Genomic DNA, 20584 nt, shown 5'->3' on the forward strand with positions numbered 1-20584 from the left:
CAACCCCTTTGACTACAACGCTTCCTGACCTTATCGGCCTATTCAATCTCTCTTTTCTGACCCATAGACCTCGACCACTGTTCCCTACCACGTTGCTGCCTGTTCTCGGTAGAAACCAGGAAGAACTTTATAGCAGAGGATAAGAATAGAGGCTCACTGGCGTCTAGGGTTAGGTCTGGCGTGGAGCCCTCCGCCCTCCCTACACCAGACGGCCCGTGTGCCTCCGGTCGTGTCCACATCGTGGAGGAGGAGACTGCACCTCAGAGGAAGAATCTACACGGCCTTGGACGTCCATCGTACGCGTCCAAAGCCGCCGATACCACCAGGAAATACCAGGGTGGGATGGATTGTCAAGGTGAAGTGGCGGATGTGATCGCCAACTGCTAACCCACGGCCGTACCGGGAGTGCGGCATGACATGCCGTAGAGAGGGGCCGGAGAGAGCGACCATCGATGAATCGTGTTGCTTTTGGCGGTGTACCTCGGCCAGGTCAGGCTCATTCTTTGCTCGTGTGTGGAGCCCCGCTGCTTGGTTGCAGGCAATCCTAGATGTTGATAGGGGTTTTGAGTATGCGAACCTTATTTCTTAGGGTTATCGAGGAAGTCAAGGTGTTATTACTCCGGGGAAGACCGCATGGCTCCATCGGAGACACTGCCTTCCCCATTGCATGTGGAGTCGTCGTGATTTAGATGAGATCTCGTGCTGTGGTTTGCCAATAATTGTCCTTACAACTACATGTTAGGGGACACCGAGGGATCGAGCAGTGCTCTCTAACCACAAAAATCTCTCACGGCTAGTCCCTATATGAGGTCCATGAGCCACCTCATCCTTCTATACACCTTTCCATCCTCACCCAATCAGCGTCAACTTTCCACAATCTTTGTCAGACTCTGCATTTTGCTTCCTGCAATAAATTCTATTGCTAATTCTACGATACCAACGTAAAGTTGGTAGAAAGAGCACATCACATTCATGACAAGTTGCATATCATATCATCCTCTTTATCACTGATGCGGGGGCATCTATTTAAGCCGTGGTCTCGGAGCCGTCGCGGCTCGGTTCGGGGGTCCGAATATCGGGGATCTCGGGCGGCGTCCCTCGGGGTCTCCCGACGGCCGAGCACGGTGGTTCGGGTCGGGAGGTCGGGTCGGGAGGTTGGGTCGGGAGAAAGCTCTGCCGCAACGCCGGGAAGAGGCGACACCGTCTCGCACCTGCACACAGGTAGGGCCGGGAGCTCGGCCCGACCCCTCCGACGCTCAAGTTAGCGATGGGGAGAGGGTTTTGGAGGAAGAGATGCCTCCATACAAGTGTTGTGTGTGAGTTCGTCCTCCCCCGTTCGTATAGAACTCTGGGGTATTTATAGATGAGTTTGATGTTACCTGATGTGGCTGCCTGCAGGAGGCAGGCTGATAGCGTCTGACATGGGGTTGGCATGGCGTGAAGAACCAAACTTGAGTTAGGTGTTAATGCGTCTCGACCAGTGTTCCGGCTCGGTTAACCGAGTACAGTTACGCCGATCGAGGCATGAGACGTCGGCTGACGTCATAGTGTGTCACATCGTTATTTTTACCCTTATCAATCACATATCCTTCATTTTTCATCCCGATATATTAGATTATTCACTGTGCCCGTTATTAACCTCGAAACTCCCCGTTATATACTAAAACCGTTTTATAGTCTCCGTTCATTTCCCCGCTTCAGTATAAATGTGGAGCGGCGCCTTTCCCCTTGTATCTGACACTCGAACGAGGCGTAGCTCGTTCCAAAAAGCAAAAGCTCCTCTCTCTCTCTCTCTCTCTTTCTCCCTCGACTCCCTTTTCACCTCAATCAAACCCTTGTGACTTTTTAAGGTGAACCCGAAGGAAATCGACACACGACAGAGGAAGGAAGAATTGAATCGGAACGCAAATGTTCGAGACGGTAAAGTACCTGATCGGATCCACCGGCGCCAGCGGCTTCGGCTCCAAATCCACCGGCGAGGATGTCACGGCCGCGGCCCCTGAGCTCGGCTCCATCACGGCAATCATCACCGGTTGGTAAATCCATTTGATCGACAGAAAGAAATAGGAACTGTGCTGATCCATGTCTTACGATGCGCAGGGGCAACGTCGGGGATCGGGGCGGAGACGGCGCGAGTGCTGGCGATGCGGGGGGCGAGGCTGGTGCTGCCGGCGAGGAGCCTGAAGGCAGCGGAAGAGACGAGGGCCCGGATTACGGGGGAGTTCCCCGGGGCGGAGATCATCGTGCTACCCCTCGACCTCAGCTCCCTCTCCTCCGTCCGATGCTTCGTCTTTCGCTTCCTCGCCCTCAACCTCCCCCTCAACCTCCTCATGTACGCCACCTTTTAACATCTCTTCCCCCAATCTTGTTTTCACCTCCCCCTCTAATCTCTCTCTGTGTATGAGATTTCAAAAACTAACGGTGAATTTAACAGAAACAACGCCGGGAAATTCTCCTACGAGCACGCCGTCTCCGAGGACGGCGTCGAGATGACCTTCGCCACCAACTACTTAGGTCTTCATCCAGCTTATTATTATTATTATTATTATTATTATTATTATTATTATTTGGTGGTAAAACTTTGTTTTAGGGCACTTCTTGCTCACCAAGCTGCTACTAAATAAAATGGCGGAAACGGCGAGGGAGACGGGGATCGAAGGTCGCATCGTCAACGTCTCGTCGAGCATCCACGGGTGGTTCTTCGGCGACTGCCTCGGTTATCTCGACCTGATGACCCGCAAGAAAGCGTAAGCTTAACTAATTCCATTAATTCTTCCTTTTTCTCTCGATCGAATTCACATATTCTTGAAAGGCCACAGAGATCTTTATTTTGTTGGTGTGCAGACCTTACGATGCCACGCGAGCCTACGCACTGTCGAAGCTCGCGAACGTCCTCCACACGAGAGAGCTGACCCAAAGACTCGAGGTTCTTCTCCGCCGTCTGACCCATAAACCTCTGCCCATCACATGCACGCGTGCCCCATTCCGATGCCCATCTTCTTATTACTATCCTTATTATTAACTGGCGTCGGTTTCTTTAATCTTGTCCTCAGCAAATGGACGGCAATGTGACGGCCAACTGCGTCCATCCCGGCATCGTTCGCACTCGACTCACCCGCGACCGGGAAGGCCTCGTCACAGGTCTTCCTCTGCCCTGCACACTTGTAAGACCTTTGATCTCTTACTCGATCTGAAATCTTCGCTACCGATGGCAGATCTGGCCTTCTTCCTTGCGTCCAAGCTCCTCAAAACCATCCCTCAGGTGAGTGCGCCCGCCCAACTCTCGCACGTGGTCGTGGCGAGAAAACAGAACTAAGGAGTTCGTCTGGCGCATCGCAGGCAGCAGCGACGACGTGTTACGTGGCGACGCACCCGCGGTTGGAAGGCGTGTCGGGGAAGTACTTCGCGGACTGCAACGAGGTGTCGCCGTCGTCGTCGGCGTCTAGCCCGCACGAGGCCGCCCGGCTGTGGCACGCCTCGGAGGCCATGACGGCCCCGAGGCCCGACCGTACCTGGTTCGGGCCCGAACCGCCGCTCTCCTCGGACAAACCGCACGATGAGATGTGACGCAACGCATCGAGAGAGAACCATATGCATAGTTGACCTACAAACGAACAACCGAGAGAGAGAGAGAGAGAGAGAGAGAGAGAGAGGATAGGCGAGGGAGAAGGATACGGAAAAGAGTACCGCGGGACAGCAGCAGCGTAGGTGTGCTACAGGAGTCGGATCATAGGAGGAACAGCCGGCCGTACGTGCAGTGGCGGTTCCATAGAATAAATAGGTAGCTTCTTTGCATCATGGCGGTATTATTATGTATACACATATAACAATATAAAAATGTAGTTTAATAGACAGATAAAAAGAAGGATGAATAGTAGTGTTATATGGGTTAGTATATTAGAAAGGGTTATGATACACCTATCATAAACTTACGAAAGATATCAGAGGTGTGTGTCGCCCTTTTAGGTATGGTTACTTTTCCCAAGAACATATGGTCCTCCAACTTCTTTCTTTTTCGTCCTTTTCTTCTTTAATGATTTCTCTTTTTTCCCTTTTTATATCGATTGAGAAAGAAAATTTCTATCCAGTTATGGCTTGCAGTCAGAGGTATTAATATTTTCATGTCTCACGCCCTATATGATATATAAATGATGAAAAAGAAGAAGAAGAAAAGTGCTCCCAACGCAAAGTTGATTGATGTCTGGTCCATCGATGGTAGGCATGTCTTTTATCAGATATGTGGCATCTCTTAACGCCTTCTTTATCGAGTCACGAGATCATTTTGGACCACATTCACATCATTCTCATGAAACTCCACATCATGCTTTCCACTTCTTTTCTGGAGGACGGAGGACGATAACAGAGACATATATATGGCACGCACTGTAGGGTCTGATACCGTTTAATTCTGTTAGGACTATCACTGTTCCATCGCTTTTTCAGCACTTACTTAATTCTGGTTCATATCCTTTTTTATATATAAAATTAATAAAAAACAAGTCCGTTTAATTCATTGAAACGATCAATATCAATTTTATTTTGAAAGAAAAAAAAATCATGTTTTTTGTTTCTCTATCATTTTTGCACCTCATGGATAATACCTATGAACAACTTATATTGGGTCATAATAATTTGTACTTTCATTTTGCTTAAAAGATGTTTGGAGGAGAATTTTTTTAAAAAAATTAATTAAAATTATAAATAAAGATTTAAAAACTCTAAATGTAACTAAATATATGATTTTTTTTACAGTAAAAGTGTAACATCCCATTAGTCCTACATCCGAAGTGGGCAATGTGTATGATTGACTTATATGAGTTTGATGAGTGTATTATATTAACTCCTGCTTAAGTATTTTGGTTCGTGGTTGAAGGATTAAAATGGAGTTATTAGTCAGTCGACTCATCAGACTCGGATCGTAACATCTGGTATCAGAGCCATTTACTATACATATCATTATTGAAATATGTATAAGAATTTATTTTAGTTTTTCCTTCTCTCTCATTGGATCATTAAAAGTAAGTTCATATCATCAAAATTAACTAATTTATCAATAAAATAGTATCTACCTTCAAATAAGTTAAGAAAATATACAAACAAGAACGAGAACATAAATGTTATCAATAAAAACACAACCAAAAGCAAATTGGACGTGTGACAAAAGCACAATATCGAGACATGAGTATAAGACCAAATGATATTAAATATTTTATTTATTGTACAATAAAAAAAAAGGGTCTAGATAAAAGAAATACCACATCTTATACAATGCATTAAGGACATACCAAAATACGTTTTGTCGTTGATGGCTCGTGCTTAGGTGGATCATGTTAGATTCCAAAAATTCGGCAACAAGAATTTTCTTTATAGTCATTTGAAGAAATTAATCTAGTTTCTTTTTTTTCTTGGACAATAATTTTAAAGGCTTATCCAAACCCTTTCTGCCTTTTTTTTCCTTCATGTCACTACTAATCATTATATTATATTATATATATATATATATATAATTCAATTTATATAATATTGCAAGATTAGTATCATAACTTAATTTGATGTGATAATTGATCTATTAATTTGATGGGCATGAATTATCATCCAAAATACTTTAAATTAAAATTAATAATATTAATCCAATATATATTTAGATTAATAATAATATGTTCCATCAAGTTCTTATAAGTGAATTTAATTTAGAATGCTGATGACATGTTAGTCATGTACTTTTTCTTTTTTTTTTATTGATCCCTCTACTATAGGGGGGGGGACTGAGACAGATCTATTCTGGAAGAGAACTATTAGCAGGGAGTAGTGCACCAAAGCTGGCCATTAGCTCTCATCAACATGGGTTTTATGCTAACTGCTCATTTGACAACTCGTGTCATGTGGAAGACATAAAACAGAGCTGTAATGCTAACCAATAGTCTTCCTCTAATTATGTGTGTTGAAGAACCAAATAAACTGATAGTGACAGCTAATTCTTCATTAAGAATTTAGATTTAGATAGATCTTGAGTAACAACAACTCCTAATGTTACCTTCGTTTGTCCTCTTTGGCTCGTCAGATCTTTTACTACAGAACTGGAAGATTTCTGGTTGTATAATACAATCGATCAAATCGAATTAGTGGCCTCCTAGTAGTTTAGTTGCAGCATGCAAAAGAATGAGCAGAGAGGGGTGTGTTTCAAGTCAGATTCAACATCATTTGAGACCTCATGATTTAGAAGCAAGATTAATCTTCTCTCTAATATTTTAATGTTAATTGTTAGAAGCATAGGATTAGCTACATAAAGGGAAGAAATATAGTTCATGAGCTACAATTAATGTGATTATTTTAATCAATCACTCATGCTTTGAGCTGTTGCAGGCCATATGTATCACATTCTGCATCATAATGCATTCATTATAGAAGTCCCGAAACTTCTCTTGAGATCTAAAAAGTTTGCATCATGAAGTATGGAATCGGAGCTTCTTGCTTGGAGGTGCAGTTGGAATTTTTTGATGCTACTGAGTCAATGGCTGTGACCTGTGCCACTTTGTATGTGTTCAACTGGTGTTATAGTATTATTATTCCTGGGGGCCAATAGGAGGGGGGGAGAAAGCCACCAAAAAAGCTCATAGAATAATGATCTCCATGGCACTACAGCTCTTCCTGACAGACTTATAATTGAGGGACAACGTGCATGAGGCTTGCACTCTCAGTGACCCACCTCTTGCCAGAGCTCGTACAGAGCATCTCTGCTCTCATGCACATCTGTGAGCAGTAGGAGAAGGTCGCTTTCCCTGCTCCTTCAAGTCCATTGCAACCCCAGAGATGGCTTGGTCTTCCTGTCTTCTTCTATGGCTGAGTTTGTTGCTGTCGTACTACGTCCCTCTCAGCTTCGCCCGCGCGTATTGGCCTGTGGGAGCTTCCACCAGCTTCTACCACTTCAAGGTCTCACTCTCTCTCTCTCTCTCTCTCTCTCTCTCTCTCTCTCTCTCTGTTGCATTCATTGCAAGCTGCTTGTAAAGAGATCTAATATGTTATTGTCGCGAAGGTTCAAACCCTAAGAGTTACCAAGCTGTGTAAGACGAATGACATCGTCACCGTCAACGGCAAGTTTCCAGGACCGGTGATTTATGCGCAGGAAGACGACCGGGTCATCGTCAGGGTCACCAACCAGACCCCTCACAACATCACCATTCACTGGTAATCCTTCTTCCTTTGACGGTACATCGTCTTCTCTCCTCTTCTCAGCCTCATATTGTTTTGGTGGTATTCTTGTTCCAGGCATGGAGTGAGGCAGAGGCTGTCGTGCTGGGCGGACGGGCCGTCGTACATCACGCAGTGCCCCATCCAGGCCGGCCGAAGCTACACCTACGAGTTCACCTTGGTGCAGCAGAAGGGCACGCTCCTGTGGCACGCCCACGTCTCATGGCTCCGCGCCACCGTCCACGGAGCCATCGTCGTCTACCCCAAGACCGGCGTCCCCTATCCCTTCCCCCACCCCTACGAGGAGCACAGCTTGGTCTTCGGTAACGTCTTCCCTGATCCTTGAGTTGAATTCTCGAGGCCAGTTGGTGATGATCCCACGATTGGTGACAGCGGAGTACTGGCACAAGGACGTGCTGCAGCTCGAGGAGGATGTCATGTCGAGCGGCGGCGGAGCTCCGCCGGCGGATGCGTACCTCATCAATGGCAGCCCCGGGCCGCTCTACAACTGCTCGGCCACTGGTAAAACTCCTCTGAGCTGGCGTCTAACTGAAGATAACAACTTGATCGGGTTCCACCTCTCTGCAGACGTCTACGAGATCCCCGTGGTTCCCGGTAAGACCTACCTGCTGCGGCTGGTAAGCGCGTCCCTCAACACGGAGCACTTCTTCGCCATCGCCGACCACCGGATGACCATCGTCGAGGCCGACGGCGAGTACACTAAGCCTCTCACGGTCGAAAGCCTCATGATAGCGCCGGGGCAGACCATCAACGTCCTCGTACAGGCGGACCAGCCCATCGACACCTACGACATGGCCCTGGCACCCTTCATGTCCGCCCATAACGTCCCCTTCCAGAACACCCCCGCCGTCGCGCACTTCCGCTACTCCGGAGCCGGCCCCGCAGCCCCGAGTCGCCCGGCCGAGTTCCCGGCCTTCAACGACAGCCTCACCGTCGACTTCGCACTGAACAACCTGCGAAGCCTGAACGACACCGGCGTTCCCCTCGTCGTCGACGCCAACCTGCTCTTCACCATCGGGTTGACCGTGGAGCAGTGCCACTCGTCCCACCCGAACGCGAGCTGCCAGGGGCCCAACGGCGGCGTCTTAGCTGCGGTCATGAACAACATCGCCTTCGTCGAGCCGATGGTTTCGCTGCTGCAAGCCTACTACGACAACATGAACGGCTACTACACCGAGGACTTCCCCGGAGTGCCACTGAAGAACTACGACTTCGTCGATGGCGCGCCCAACGACACCCAGTCGTTGAACGGGACGAGGGTGAAGGTGCTGGAGTTCGGGAGCAGGGTGCAGCTGGTGTTGCAGAACACAGGGACCGTGGGCACCGAGAACCACCCCGTCCATCTGCATGGCCACAGCTTCCACGTCGTCGGCCACGGGACCGGCAACTACAACCCGATGACGGCGAAGCTCAACCTGGTCGATCCGCCATACATGAACACAATCGGCGTCCCCGCCGGAGGATGGGCCGCGATCCGGTTCGTCGCCGACAATCCAGGTGTTTGGTTCGTGCATTGCCACCTCGAGGTGCACGCGAGCTGGGGGCTGGCCATGGCGTTCGTCGTGAAGGACGGAAATGGTACCATGGAGTCGCTTCCTCATCCCCCAGCGGATCTGCCAAGGTGCTGAGCCACGAATTCGACAGATGTAAAGATGTTGCACATGTTGGCATAAATTTATTTGCAGAAATAGCTGTTCTGCATGTTAGTGAAGAATACTTATTGGACATGTACTGATAAGAGGGAAACAGAGGTAAGATAGAAACCGCACCGGTAAGGTGGCTGAGATTGTCGTCGTCTTCACTTCTCTTCCTTCCTTTTTTTGTTCTTGATCGATCTGCTTCTACTTTTCTTCTAATCATCTGCTGGAAGAATATACAATGTTAGTCTAATAGATCTACCAATAGATGAGAACATAGTTGAACTTTATCTAGACATGCAACATCTTTCATGATCTAACAGAAAGGGTTTAATTCACTCTTGCCGGAGCACAAACAACCACCTAACAACACGCTGGAGAATCTATTTAGGAAAAGCTCACGGCTCACAGATGCATCTGAGAAATCCATCACAAACATTTGGCATCACCACGTTAAGAAATCAACCACTTTTAAGGACAAAAAATGAACATCTAAATTTCGATAAATGAAAGAATTCAGTAATAATTAAATAAAATTTGTTTATCAAACAGTAACATCTACTCCCGACTGCCTCAAGATCTTACCTGAATTGCATAGTTCCGTAAGGATGTGAACCTCCTGCACTTGCTATGATCTGTTGATCCAGCCACGATATTTTGAGGACCTCCAGCACATACATACAGTAAGGCTCCGCAACATTTTGGCAGGAACAATGAGCATGTGATCCCGCACAAAGATCGCCAGATGATTCAGCTGCATCAACTTTGTCAGTCACTCGGTTTTGGTCGAAAAGGTGTGCCACATTACATCGACCATTTCGATGGTGAAATTAGTCATATATGTACAGGCAAACGAAAATTCTGATAGGATCTGATCCATCCATCACATCCAGCAGTTAATATTACCTGACCCAGACATGGGAGGTGTTCTGGCAAGATGTCTTCAAGAACTTGTACCGGGATTTGGACACGCTAGATGCAACACAATTTGAGGGAAGTTTCTCCTCTGGCCATGTTGCTGAGCTCTTTGGCAGAAGCTCTGAGAAGAAATCATGGCTCAGCGTAAAACTCCCAGATGGTGATAAATACAGTACCCTGTATTTATCACCATCTGAATCTTGTAAATGACATTTAGATTCATTCTCTGTGACTCCAGATTGGTCACCGTTAACTTGTTGCGAATGGAAAACGTCAGAGGTCATAGATATCCGATAACTGGATTCCAAACCATGCCAAGGTATTGCAATGGAAGCATTGGTGGAGAAGAAACGCTCACAAGACCATATGCTCTTAACATGGTTGGACATACGGATGTCATGGCTAACATGGCTCCAGACAGAGACATTGCAATCCTCACTGGCAGAGATGATATGCTGGCCATCTGCAGTAAAAGATGCAGATATCTGACTTCTGGTATAAAAACCTGAAATAGAAATTGACATATGTGAGAACTGATGGACAAAAATCATGGAAATAGGTTAACGTGACAAAGAGGATACCCCTGTATTTGGTGACCAAGTCAACACCATCAAATATTCAAATATGTGAGTCTGCAGAAGTGACCATCAATTTTTGAGGATCCCTTGGGCAAAACTGGAGGTGAAACAAAACCAAAGTGCAGAAATGAGAAACTAGAAGAGAGCACATAAGAACTTTTACCAATTGTGAAGAATTGATGTTCCGTGGAAGCTACCTGAAATCCAGTTATCTGATTTTTAAGAGACTTTTTTTTGCCTTGAAAGGAGATCTGAGCTTCTATTTGAAGATGATTATCTGTCACAAGGATAATGGGAGCAGTAAGTGACCTCATACAAAGTGCTTTAAATATGTAAAGAACATCACTGTACATCAATTAAACAAGAGTCTGTAAGAAAAAGGAAAAAAGAACATAGTGCCAATAATAGTAGTATTAGCACAACTTTGAATATGTGTGAAACTAGGAAGCAGTCTATTCCAAAGACAAATCTCATATTCCTTGTTTGGTGAAGAACCTTGTAATAATGGTAATTCTTTATCTCAAAAAGATAAAAGCACAGAGAAATGTGCAGAAATATACTACATCCAATTTTAACATAGTAAATGCAAAACCAGCAAAATAGGTGTTGGAAATAATTTTAGTGACCAAATATTTGTTAGCAGATTGTATTGGGTAAACAGATAAAGTCAGGACAATTGCAGCCAGAAGTATTGATCGGTCCAGATGGAATGCGATAAAAAAAGGTAACTAATAATGTAGGAGATGCAAGAAGAGATTTTTACAGAAGACGAAATGGAGCAAATGAAACAAGATGGTCAAGAACTTGTGGCCAGGATTCACCAAAGTGGTTACATCCATTAAAAAGCCAAAGTCATATGTTTGTCTTTGCAAGACAAATGACCACATTTTCAGGCACGATAGACTTCTTGGAAGACATGCTACGCTAAATACACACATGCAACAATCTGAATAATTGTTTACAGAAGACCAGATGAATCAAGATGCTCAAGAACTTGTAGCCAGATATTCACCAAAGTGATTACATCCATTAAAAGTCGTGTTTGTCGTTGAAAGATAAATGACTGCATTTTCAGGCAGGATGGCCGTCTCGAAAGATATGCTACACTAAATACACACACATAATAACAATCCAAACAATTGTTTTCATTGATGATGTGTTTAAAGTTCAATGTCCCGAACATATTAAGGTTCCACTACCAAGAATATACATCTTCATCTGAAATTTGTGAGGCTTTCCAAATTACAAATATGTGTAACCATTGGAGCTGCAGTAGAAGAAAGTCCTTTACCATATAACTTGAGATATACCCATGTTCAGATGGCATAATCAATAAAACATAAATTGTAACCAAAGGTTGCCAAAACAACCAAATTAGGTTCCTGCTAGAACTATAACTATCAGGTTGAAATATTCTAACAACAACAGCAACAAGCCAGAATATTTCGACAAGCTGAAATATTCTAACATATAACAAAAATAATAAGATAGGATCCAAGTATCGCTCATGCAATGATATGCAAAATGCAAACAAAATAATTTTTATATTTGTTAACAGGTTAACATTTACCTGGTGCATCATAAAAACAACAACCACCCATCAGGGTCCCTACAACCACTCCCTGTAAGAACCAAGAAATATTACTAAATAGATTTTCTTGAACATCGATATTCAAAAATGATCACTAGCTGAAGTGACTAACATATACCTTCCCATTGGGGCGGAAACAAACTGCAGTGACTATTTCCGTAATATCAACCCAATCCACAACTTGACCTCTTGAAATATTCCAAATACGAACTTTCCCATCTATAGATCCACTTACGAAGTAATTCTCGTCAATAGGATTATATTGAACACATGTCACTGCATTATTTATTTGACAATAAAGCAGAATAAATCACAATGACTACAACAAAAGGATTGACAAAAAAAATACACAAACATATTTTAACAAGCAACCACCATAGTTGATATGGGAGAAAACTTTGAGGCAGCTACCAGATCCAACTTGCCATAGGCGAACAGTTTTGTCCTTGGAAGATGACAATAGATGCTGCATGCAAATAACTTAATTCTTGGGATGCTTGAAAGCAAAAGTGAGAAATGTAAGCTTAAAAGAGAGCTGTTAAAGATGGTTGCACACCTTATCCGATGACCATGAAAGATCCAGCACATCTGCGTCATGCCCATGGAACGCATGCAGTGGTTTCTCAGATAACCGAAAAACATCAGGGGGGATAACAACACAAGCAGAATCCACACTTCTCCTCATATCCCTGGAATTGAACGTGTTCTTCTTATCAGCATGCACTGGAGTTAATTCAGCACTATGATTCACTGTGAAGTATATGCAAGAAGGATCATCGTCAGGGATGCTAATTTCATTTGTCCTTTCACAAACCATGATATGCCACACACGCACAATCCCTTCTGCACCTCCACTAGCTAAATACTGATCATCAGGGTTAAACTTCATGGTGAAGATCGCACCATCATGTGCTTTAATATCTTGCATTTTGTAGACTGCAGAGAATTCCTTGGACCGCTTCCCACAAGGCTTAACGTTCACTCTCCCAGACCCAGCAATACCACTCTTATCGCTGTCATGAAAAGATGAATTACTCTCCTCACCTTGCCTATCCACAATGCAAGCAACAGCACCCAGTTTCCTCAGCCAACCAGGTCTCTTCCTCCTCACTGTAACTGTCAGACTTGCTTGAAGCTTTATCTTCTCGAAGCATGAGCTGCTGGTATAAAGATGATGGACCCGAACTTCCCTTGAATTCATCAAATGATACAATATGATTTGAACCAACTTTAGGAGGACTTACGAATCTATCATCCAAATTCTTGATTCTGTACACCAAGCACTCTTCCAAGGCCTCGTTGCAGGATGGGTGCTCATCCTCTGAAGACCCGCTGGAGATTGAATACTTGTTATCTATATCAAAGCCTCTCATCACAGACCAAGAACTCGACATGATCCCATCAGTATCTGTCTGTATCTCATCATCGACCTGCGTTTGTCCACCCGGATCAGAGGAACTCAGAAACGAGCTGTTCATGAGATCTATGCCTATCCATCTCATGAACCTATATCGGCGTTCCCTCGCGCCATCGGAACTCGTAATCCAGACATCGCACAGGGGACCTATCAACCCTTGGCTAACGAACTGATCTTCCAGCAAGAAATCATCCTTTGTTGGGCTGCCCAGACACGAATCGAACACGGACAAGACGTCTTCCCGCGACTCGAAGAACAGATCCTCCTCTTCTTCCTGAAATATGAAACTTAGAGCCACAATTCCTCATTTCAAAACCATGAAAAGGAAACGGATATCATCTCAAGAAAAGAAAAACATCAATGCAATTATAAACTAGTAAACACGACCTTCATTCCCTCGGCTGCGGAATCAGTTAAGGGGAGATAAACAAAGCTCCACAATCACCATAGAATCAGCAACTAGGGTTGCTTCGATTGCGACACTGATCATAAGTAGCAACCAAAGGGAATGAATCGTGACGCCCGGTGCTTCGTTATAGTAAACTAAGATTTCATTGATTGAAACGGAAATACGGACTTTTCCAACCCGTGAGAAAACCTCATTCCCCAACCAAGAAGACTCCTAAGCCCTAATCTCGCCAGGGAATGATAGGGATCAAGATTCGATTTTGATGAATAGGAAACATGAATTTAGACGAAAAGAACAAATTTAGACCCAAAATAGACAATCCACCACAACATTCCACGTACGACGCCGAATGGAACAGGAGCACCTCACCTGGACGCCCATCGGGTTCGGAGAACACCCGTCAGCCATATTCCGCAGCAATCCCGGCTCTCCGATTCCCTCCCTTCCCTCGTCCCCGACCCAGGTAGGGGACTAAAAATTCGATTTCCAGCAATTAAAAATAAAAAAATCGATATTGGAGGAAAGAAAAGAGAGGGGGGCGGGGGGGCTCGAGTTCGGAGCTCGCGCGGCGGGAAGAACAAGGTTGGGAGTGTTTCGTGTGTACCCTCCTCCTCCACGTTCGCTCACACTCGCTCTCCGTCCGATGTATGTTATCTCGATTCGCCGTCCATTCTCCTCCGCGTGGGTACTGCTACGTCCTATTTCATCCTTCTCTCCACCTCCCGCTGCTGCCGCTGCCTTCCCTCTCCCTCTTTCTTTATCTGCGGCCCGCTGCTGCTGCTAGTGCCAAAATCCGATCCCATTTCCTCTCTCGCTCGACCAAAAGACGGAAATCGCCTGCGGCCAAATGCCTTCTTGCAGAAATGCCCTACCGGCATCGATGGAACCACGTATCAGCTGCTTTAAAGTTAAGCATAACTTATATAATCTTGATTAAGAGCTTAAGCCCCTTTTAAACCCGATGGATAAACACGAATATTTACAGACACGTATACCACTATTGATCCCTGAACGCGAGGCTCACACGTGGTCGGCGTCCACCGATAGAAATCTCACGCTTTTAAGATGCCGCACGAATCTTGACAGGTGCCACTTGCGATCCATGTAGGCACGTTCCAAGGTCCCATGGGAGCATCCCAGACGTCCATCGAAGTCTTTGTACGCACTCGATGATGACAGCAGATGCCACGTCTGGTAATTTCAAATTAGATAATCTTGATTAAGTTCTTAATCCAATTTTAAAGGTAATGGATAAACACACACAAATATTGACAGAAACGTATTCCACAATCCACTATTGCTCGCTAAACGTGAGACTCACACGTGGTCGGCGTCCACGAATCTTGACAGATGCCACTTGGGAGCATCCTACCCGTTCATCGAAGTCACTGCACGCGCTCTCGATGATGACATTCATCGAGATCGTGCGCGAATCGTAAAGCAATTGCCACGTCGATGACCGAGGACGTAGGGCCGAACGGTAATTACAGGGAGAGGTTTAGACTCGGATGTCACAACGTAGGGGGGAAGGGGCGAGTGAAGCTTAGCTTGGAGAGGACGCCTGTGTCCGTGAGATGGTGAACAGGACAGCGTCCCAACCACCGTCCATTTCCTTCTTTGAGGTGGTCGGTCGCAGCCAATTCACGAAGTGAGCTATGATCGGGTTAGCCCAATCCGCTCGACTTTGTTTTGGTGAGCCCGCCACCATGAGAGCATTGCTCAACGAAAGAAGAGAGGCACCAATATGTCCCTCGATAGTAACTTGTTCTCTCTCATCTCTGTGCAACCGGCACAAAGGAAGGCTACGTATTGGGTCAATCAATCTACAGAACACTGAAGAACCTCATGATTCGAGTGAGCCAAGCAGTAGGAAACGTGACAGTGGAATGGAGGATCCAAGATGGATACGCTGTCGGTCCTACACTTCCTTTCTTGGGCAACAACGTACCGTAGCTAACAAGTTGTGAGATGCTTTCCTTGTTTTAATCATCTCTTCTGGTTCTCAGGTATTTTTCTCAGTCAAAAGAAAGAAGAGAAAGGCTGTTAGCTTCAGCATTTAATGATCCACTCAATGACTTCTTCGGAACAGCCGATGATGTCAAGGCGAACAAAGCGCAATGACAACTTCAACGTTGAGGTGCAGTCGGCTGACCATTTCAATTCCCTGCCGCATTTCTTCGCATCCTTAACTGCTTCAACGAAAACAATTATGGTGCTCACGTAGTTTGCCCATCGTGATGCCTTTTGGGCGAGGTAACCTTGAAGTGGTGGGTGCTGTGAGAAGGGACGCCGTGCGCAGGGGTGAGGAGAGGATGGGCTGTTCATGGCTTCTCATCTGCAAAGGGGACAGGGATGGGGAGGCTGAGTTTGACTTTGTGTCCATTCTTTTTCCACACTATCAAATCTAACAAGGATTTGGTTGGACTTGGAATCCGCCAGCCACCAGTGGAGGAACAAAATCCAGATAAAGTTTGGCCTCACAATGTGGCTTGATTTTTGAGGTTCGCATTCCGGCTTTTACGGATTCGGTGGTGGAAAACACTTGAACGAGAAAATACACCTGTTCGTATCCACACATACGGCTGTGGGACCATGATAAAAATTCTGTACTTTATTATACGAAATAGTCACCTTTAAAGTACTCAAAGGACTTGAATCTCTCTCTCTCTCTCTCCCCCCCTCTTTTTCTGTGCGATGGACAGTGTCAAAAGAATCAGATTTGGTTCTCACAAGTATGCTTTGGTGATGCTGTAGTTGAGAATTCAAAGAGTTCTACCTGACGCACTTGGAGATAGGAAACTAAAAAGAGAATATAACGAAAAGAGAGTGAATTCTTATAAAAAATAACTGACAAATTGTAACTCCAAGTTTTAAAAAATTTTGTAAAGTGTTTCATTTTTTTTTAATAACTATTTTACCTTTGGCTCCCTCTGTATCTGTCGTTATCGTTGCCTTCATCTCCACCTCTCATCTCCTCTCGTCTGTTTTATCGGATTTGTTGTCACCTCTATCTTTATCTCTATGCAATAAGTGACGATGACGACCTCATCAGACCCTCCCCTTCACGACGATCGTCGTCGTAGTGCCCCTCTTTCGTTATGTGAGAATCATCATTGTCTCCTTAGACCCTACTGAATCCTCTCCTGCATGTGAGGGTCACAGATGAGGATGATAAGGATGATCATGCACCCTCCTTCATCATGCGAGGGTGAGATAGGTTCGACAAGATAAAACAGAGGGGAGGTAGTGGCAATGATGAGTCCAATAGAGATACGAGTATATTGGTATTTTCAACGAAATTTTTTTAAAGATATTTTTTCAGATTTCATCCAAAAAATAAAAGACTTAATCAAAGAAAAAAATACTTTAAACAATATCATTTCATACATGTATATAGAAAATGAGAGAATCTATAATAAAAGACAAATATATAGTTTACCTGATTTAACACTTTTTGTACGTCGAAGAAAAATATCTCATTCGGACTACTAACTATTTGTTTGTAGATGTGTTGTGTTGTTCATTGCACCAAAACGAGAGGAGATCAGACAAGAAGAGCAACCAAACCCAGCAATGTGGCCTGTGGTCGATGACCATTTCCTTTGGTGGAGGATCACCGAGTCACGGATGCACCAAACCCATCCACTAAGTCCCAAATGGAGGTACAACCAACGCCATGGAAGACGAGAACAACAGCAGCTAGCACGAGAGCACTAAGGAATCGGATTGACAGTGGCGGATCTTGTGACGTCTGTGGAGTTGCCATTTTGCTTGGTCTGCAACCATTAGAGTAAAGTCTCAACCTCTGCTAATAGTCTTCTTGCTAAACTCAACTCAGTGTCCATCGTATTTAACTATGAATTAGACAAAGAAACGTGCACGAGTCATTTCATGACTTGCGCGATAACTGTTCGCTATTTTGTCAGAGAGAACACGAGAATAAGAAGACCAACTTGGAGATCAGTACCTTTAAGATTTGGTAATTAAGATGTCTTTGTCCCTTCACGTAATTTAGTTAATTGAGCCATCTCCTTTCTACAATAGCTTTTAGATCATTAATAATTAACATAAAATTATATCAAATCTAATGAAGATTCTATTAACATTGTAAAACCAAGATGACTAAGATTATAGAACGTCTTATGTGTAGGATACCTTTAAGGTTAAAAATAAAATAAAATAAAATAAAATAAAATAATTATATGACGATCAATACTTTTATAATTCTGAAAAGTAATAATTAAAATTTTGTACATATAATTTATGTTATTGAGATCAAAATATTGAGATTGACGTATGGAATTATTATAAAAATAAAAAAATATTTTATTCATGAATAATTAGGGTATCGATTCGATAGAGAAGAAATAAATGATGATCTAAGAAAATTAATAAAAAAAATATTAATATATTGTTAAGTTTAGGATGGTGACAAAAAATCTGATTGATCCCAAATAGTTAGGACTTATACATTTATTATTATTATTGCTAAAAAATTATAAATATTATTAATATAATATAAAATTTTAATATCAACCAGCCCAATTATTCTTTTTCTTTGTCAATACAATTCCGGGCGGACCCATGTGTCACGTGGATGGGCATGCCACGTCATCACGCACACATATGCAACAACGTGTCGTACGACCTTCCCTAGTCGCTGGTACACCATTGGCAAAAGTGTGGTAGAATCACACACAGCGATCTGGAAAATTTTGACATTATAATAGCAGCCAAAGAATATCATACACGACTTTGAACAATAGAAATGGTTTCCTTTCTCTGCCACTCTCTCTCTCTCTCTAAAAGCTACGGAAGACAGCACCACCACATCACCATTCCACTGCCGCAGCTGCTTTGCCGACTCTTCTAAGTATTCCTTGTCTCGAGACACCTGCTGCTTTCTCTTCTTCTCGTCGTCCCTCTTTGGCTTCCTTCTGGATACTGCTCCTCGGCCCGGGCCTTGTGAAGCTTTCCCTGCATGGATACTGCTCCGTGGCATCAGGTAAGATCCATGAGCTCGAGATCTGGTTGTGCTGCACCTCGGTTTTGATTTTATGTTGCCTGGTGCGGATCTTGGAGGACACGGGTGATTGTGGATCTTTGTGTTGGAAGCTTGGAACTCTTTCAGAGATCTTTTATGGTGCATCCTCTCCTTTGCTCGTCTTTTCCTTTGGCTTTTAGCTTTCAATTCTCTCGTGCTTCCCGTCTTTAATCCTTGAAAGCAGCAAATCACTTTCTTTTCCTACTTTTCCTTCTCTCTCTCTCTCTCTCTCTAGCTTGTGCAATAAAGCAGTGACATGATAAGGGTTGTTTTGCTTTGATCTTGTTGATGCATAAAGAGCATCTGATCTCTCTTTTCATCGTTCTTTTGCTTTGGTCCCTTTCGTCTTTTTCTTTGCCTACAAGCTTCTGTTTGATGTGTCTGTTCTTTGGAAATCTTATATATCTGTGGTAAGTATGTGTCATCCTTGGATAGCTGCGCCTAAATTTTTCTTATGGGGATGTGGGTGTTGTCAGGACATAGGGCTGGTGAAGTCGACGGAGATGGTGGCCTCCTCCTCCTCCTCCACCGTCACCACCACCACCGCCACTGCGAGCAGTACTTTCAGCGCAGCCAGGCCTCAGGTGACGGAGAGGAGGATCAGGCCGCAGAAGGAGCAGGCTCTCCACTGTCCCAGGTGCAACTCCACCAACACCAAGTTCTGCTACTACAACAACTACAGCCTCACTCAGCCACGGTACTTCTGCAAGACCTGCAGGAGGTATTGGACCGATGGCGGGTCCCTCAGAAACGTCCCCGTGGGTGGTGGCTCAAGAAAGAACAAGCGGCCCTCCCTCTCCTCCGCCGCCGCCACCACCAGCGCCACCTCCGCTACCACCTCTTCCACCGCTGCGACCTCCTCTATAGTATCAAACCCCAAGAAGCTACCAATCGACCTCATCCCCCCTCGCGTTTCCCTCTCTGCTTCTCAGAAGTTCCATGACGGACAAGACCTCAACCTGGCTTTCCCCCACCACGGACTCCCTGAGTTCAACGGCTTCCCCGGTTTGGAGAGCAGTACCATCAACAGCAACAGTAGCGGTACTGGTAACTGCAGCAACCCATGCAATGCTGTTGGTGCTCTCTCTGCCATGGAGCTACTGAGGAGTGGCATGACTATGAGAGGGCTCAGCCCATTCGTCACGATGCCACTGCCGGAATACCCGACCGGGTTTGAGTTACAGGAATTCAGAGCTCCTGCACTTAACTTCCCGATGGAAGCTATTGCCGGAGGCGAAGGAAGAGAAGGGAGCAGTGGTGGGTATGGGGCTCTGCAGGGGGTGCAGGAGAGCGCCGGTGGAAGGCTGTTGTTCCCCTTTGAAGATGTGAAGCCAGTGGTCCACACTAGCACCGCTGCTGAGTTCGAGAACAGTCGGGGCCATGGTGGCCATCCTCCTGGTTTCTGGAACGGGATGATAGGTGGAGGCGGCTCATGGTAGAAGAAGCATCCCGTGATCTCAACGAAGAAATAGAAAGGCCAAAAAAGAGTGCGTGTTTATTTATTTGGTTTGATTTCAGATGATGGTGTTGAATGACTCTGTCTGGAATTTGCTCGGGACCAACAGAAGGCAAGCGGACGCATGCATGCAGTTCCTTCTCCTCCGTTTCTTTCCATCACTAGCTTTTCCTTCTCCTACAGTCTCCAGTTTATGTGATTCTCATCACCATGGACATGTGAAGCTTCTTTTTAGGTTGGCTTCAACAGGGTGTGTGATCAAAAGAATTTTCTGTCCTATGATATCACCTTTTGCTTGTACAAGAAGTCATAAGAATTTGCATCA

General features: G+C 44.9%; 3 protein-coding genes and 1 pseudogene across 5 annotated transcripts; 3 read left to right on the forward strand and 1 right to left on the reverse strand.

Annotated features, from left to right (window-relative positions):
• The first annotated feature begins 1645 nt into the window (after window positions 1-1645).
• Window positions 1646-4060, forward strand: LOC135596849 (short-chain dehydrogenase TIC 32 B, chloroplastic-like). The gene is made up of 8 exons (XM_065089060.1): window positions 1646-2032; window positions 2101-2332; window positions 2435-2514; window positions 2591-2747; window positions 2845-2926; window positions 3054-3141; window positions 3216-3262; window positions 3340-4060. The coding sequence occupies exons 1-8, from the start codon at window positions 1909-1911 to the stop codon at window positions 3565-3567; spliced, it is 1038 nt and encodes a 345-aa protein (XP_064945132.1). The 5' UTR covers window positions 1646-1908; the 3' UTR covers window positions 3568-4060.
• A 2738-nt stretch (window positions 4061-6798) lies between these two features.
• Window positions 6799-8997, forward strand: LOC135596850 (laccase-6-like). 2 transcript variants are annotated; one of them, XM_065089062.1, is made up of 5 exons: window positions 6799-6930; window positions 7034-7185; window positions 7267-7511; window positions 7582-7710; window positions 7777-8997. In XM_065089062.1, the coding sequence occupies exons 1-5, from the start codon at window positions 6811-6813 to the stop codon at window positions 8835-8837; spliced, it is 1707 nt and encodes a 568-aa protein (XP_064945134.1). In that variant the 5' UTR covers window positions 6799-6810; the 3' UTR covers window positions 8838-8997. The 2 variants fall into 2 exon arrangements, with proteins under 2 accessions (XP_064945134.1, XP_064945133.1); XM_065089061.1 differs by having other exon boundaries at window positions 7582-8984.
• LOC135596852 (uncharacterized) lies at window positions 7063-14626 on the reverse strand (annotated as a pseudogene).
• A 3902-nt stretch (window positions 14627-18528) lies between these two features.
• LOC135596853 (dof zinc finger protein 1-like) lies at window positions 18529-20584 on the forward strand. 2 transcript variants are annotated; one of them, XM_065089064.1, is made up of 3 exons: window positions 18529-18764; window positions 19280-19440; window positions 19522-20584. In XM_065089064.1, exons 1-3 carry the CDS (start codon window positions 18741-18743, stop codon window positions 20240-20242), a joined length of 906 nt encoding a protein of 301 aa, XP_064945136.1. In that variant the 5' UTR covers window positions 18529-18740; the 3' UTR covers window positions 20243-20584. The 2 variants fall into 2 exon arrangements, with proteins under 2 accessions (XP_064945136.1, XP_064945135.1); XM_065089063.1 differs by having other exon boundaries at window positions 19280-20584.

Source organism: Musa acuminata, chromosome BXJ1-11 (genome assembly GCF_036884655.1).
Source record: "Musa acuminata AAA Group cultivar baxijiao chromosome BXJ1-11, Cavendish_Baxijiao_AAA, whole genome shotgun sequence".
NCBI classification, from domain to species: Eukaryota; Viridiplantae; Streptophyta; class Magnoliopsida; order Zingiberales; family Musaceae; genus Musa; species Musa acuminata.

Bases quoted from the DNA above. Each gene is read 5' to 3' on its own strand.
- LOC135596849 (XM_065089060.1), top strand. From the start codon at position 1,909: ATGTTCGAGACGGTAAAGTACCTGATCGGATCCACCGGCGCCAGCGGC. The intron at 2,033-2,100 runs GTTGGTAAATCC...TACGATGCGCAG, and splicing joins CATCACGGCAATCATCACCG to GGGCAACGTCGGGGATCGGG. The intron at 2,927-3,053 runs GTTCTTCTCCGC...TCTTGTCCTCAG, and splicing joins AGCTGACCCAAAGACTCGAG to CAAATGGACGGCAATGTGAC.
- LOC135596850 (XM_065089061.1), top strand. From the start codon at position 6,811: ATGGCTTGGTCTTCCTGTCTTCTTCTATGGCTGAGTTTGTTGCTGTCG. The intron at 6,931-7,033 runs GTCTCACTCTCT...ATTGTCGCGAAG, and splicing joins CCAGCTTCTACCACTTCAAG to GTTCAAACCCTAAGAGTTAC. The intron at 7,186-7,266 runs GTAATCCTTCTT...TTCTTGTTCCAG, and splicing joins CACAACATCACCATTCACTG to GCATGGAGTGAGGCAGAGGC.
- LOC135596853 (XM_065089063.1), top strand. From the start codon at position 18,741: ATGGATACTGCTCCGTGGCATCAG. The intron at 18,765-19,279 runs GTAAGATCCATG...GGGTGTTGTCAG, and splicing joins ATACTGCTCCGTGGCATCAG to GACATAGGGCTGGTGAAGTC.